Raw genomic sequence first — 2,147 nt, 5'->3', positions numbered from 1 at the left:
TTTAGCTGTTGCTACTAGGGGCTCTGGTGGTGTAGTGCCTAAGGCACTTGACTGCTAACCAGAAGGCTGAGAGTTCAAACCCACCAGGCACTCCTCGGAAGGAAGGTTGGGCAATCTACTTCCATAGTGATACTGCCTCAGAAACCCAAGGAGGGGTCGCTATGAGTCGATGGCTATAAGTATTATAAAGATAATATTTAATAAAAGCAAAATGCAGGTTGGTGGGGGGTGGTCTGAGAACTCAAGGACCCAGACCCTCAGGCTACTGAAGTGCGTGGGGGTGGGGGCCAGGGGAGCGGTCGGGCAGGGGCCGGGCTGACCCCACCTGCGCCCCCCCAGGAGGCCTGGAGGCCGAGGATGCCCCACCCTCGGGCCTGCCACTGGACTTCATCCGCTTCGCCCACCACTCCTACGCCCAGATGGTCCGTGTGCTGAGGCGGACGGCAGCCCAGTGCGCCCACATTGCCAAGACCTACAGCATCGGGCGCAGCTTCGATGGCAAGGACCTGCTGGTCATCGAGTTCTCGGGCCGCCCTGGCCAGCACGAGCTGAGTAAGCCTGGGCCCTGTTGGGTGTTTCCTACGGGCCCGCTCAGGTGGGGACAGGGCCAGATGGGGCCTTCGTGCCCTGGGGGCCGTGGCCGCACTCCAGGGGACACATGGCACCCTGCACACACAGGAAGGGACCGGCCGGACCGCCCTTTCCACTGCGACTTCGGGGGAAGCCAAGAGGCTCCATAGTCGTTGGAAAAGGGGTCCAAAGGGGCTGCAGGGGGTGGAGGGGATGGCAAATGACGCAGGGATTCGGGGCAGAGCACGGGGCGGGGGTCTCGGCTCCCGGGGGACAGCTGCGGGAGGGCCAGGGAGGGGCGGAGGAGACAGAGACCCATCCATCCCCGTGTGTCCACCCGTCCTCGACCCATCCATCTGTCCCCCTGTGTCATTCTATCCGTCCACCCATCTATACATACATCCCAGTGCCAGCTGCCCTCCCACCCAAGCTCCAGTCCGCACCCATCTTGTTACACAAAGATGAAGAGTGGCTGTTGGTGAAACTCACACGGACTGACTGCACCTGTGTGACTGTTAATTACTCCCCTTGACGGGTCAGGCTGATGCTCTTGGTCACACAGAGGTGAGCTCCGCCCAGGTGAAGATTTTGACGAGAGCCCCCTCTGTTTGAGCCCGCAGCGAGGGATCCGACCCCGCACCAGTGCCCACGCCTGTCGCAGGGGGCCCTTTGGGCTCCAGGGACTCCTGGGTTGTGAGCCTGGACCCATGCCCCTGGCTCTCTCCCCAGTGGAGCCTGAGGTGAAGCTCATTGGCAACATCCATGGCAACGAGGTGGCGGGCCGCGAGATGCTCATTTACCTGGCCCAGTACCTGTGCTCCGAGTACCTGCTGGGGAACCCGCGCGTCCAACGCCTGGTCAACACCACCCGCATTCACCTGCTGCCCTCCATGAACCCCGACGGCTACGAGGTGGCGGCCGCCGAGGTGAGCGTGCCCACCCCAGGCCTCGTGGCCGTTGCCACCTTTGGTCCTCATCACGCACTCACTAAGCGGGCCTGCAGGCCTATTGTGTGCCTGCAGGCCTACTGTGTGCCTGCAGGTGAGGTCCTGGCTCCGGTGGGGAGGGGACAGACAAGACAGGGAAGTCTTGTGTGGTGCATGCGAAGGTTATCTGTGGTACAGAGACGAATCAGGAGGAGAAAAGGCCTCCAGGGAGAGTTAAGTTAGATGGGCCCGGGGACTGGTCTGTGGGGGTGTCGGCAGCAGTGAGAAGTGAGCTGGCAGCTGTCAGGGCACTCCGGGCGAGGGGAGCTAGTGCCAGGGAGCAGGTGGTGGAGGTGGTGGTGGTCGAGGGCTAGCGAGGAGCTGCAGGGAGGGCTGAGAGCAAGGTGGAAGGGGTCAAGGGCAGCTGGTGCCCTCGGCCCAGCCAAGTTCATCCCAGCAAACCAGAGAGAAGGCTCAGGCGTCCCGGACACAGCCCAGCCTGCGACCTCCCTCTGGCAGGGGTCAGAGCAGCGTGCCCCGACCCTGAGTTGGGGGTGCGGTGGTTTTTCAGGGTGCTGGCTACAACGGGTGGACAAGCGGCAGGCAGAACGCACAGAACCTGGACCTGAACCGCAACTTCCCCGACCTGAC

General features: G+C 62.7%; 1 protein-coding gene across 1 annotated transcript in view; it reads left to right on the top strand.

The window, feature by feature from the left end:
• CPZ (carboxypeptidase Z) overlaps positions 1-2,147 on the top strand; it is a 26,425-nt gene that overhangs the window by 11,483 nt on the left and 12,795 nt on the right. Inside the window, exons 3-5 of the mRNA XM_007958198.1 lie at positions 340-552; positions 1,300-1,496; positions 2,068-2,146. Of these exons, the coding sequence (XP_007956389.1) occupies positions 340-552; positions 1,300-1,496; positions 2,068-2,146 (489 nt within the window). The remainder of the gene's footprint in view (positions 1-339; positions 553-1,299; positions 1,497-2,067; position 2,147) is intronic.

Source organism: Orycteropus afer, unplaced genomic scaffold (assembly GCF_000298275.1).
Source record: "Orycteropus afer afer isolate SDZICR_OR568_19922 unplaced genomic scaffold, OryAfe1.0 scaffold00871, whole genome shotgun sequence".
In the NCBI taxonomy this organism is placed as follows: Eukaryota; Metazoa; Chordata; class Mammalia; order Tubulidentata; family Orycteropodidae; genus Orycteropus; species Orycteropus afer.
Note: the sequence above shows the minus strand (reverse complement) of the source record. Positions and strands in the feature narration are given on the sequence as shown.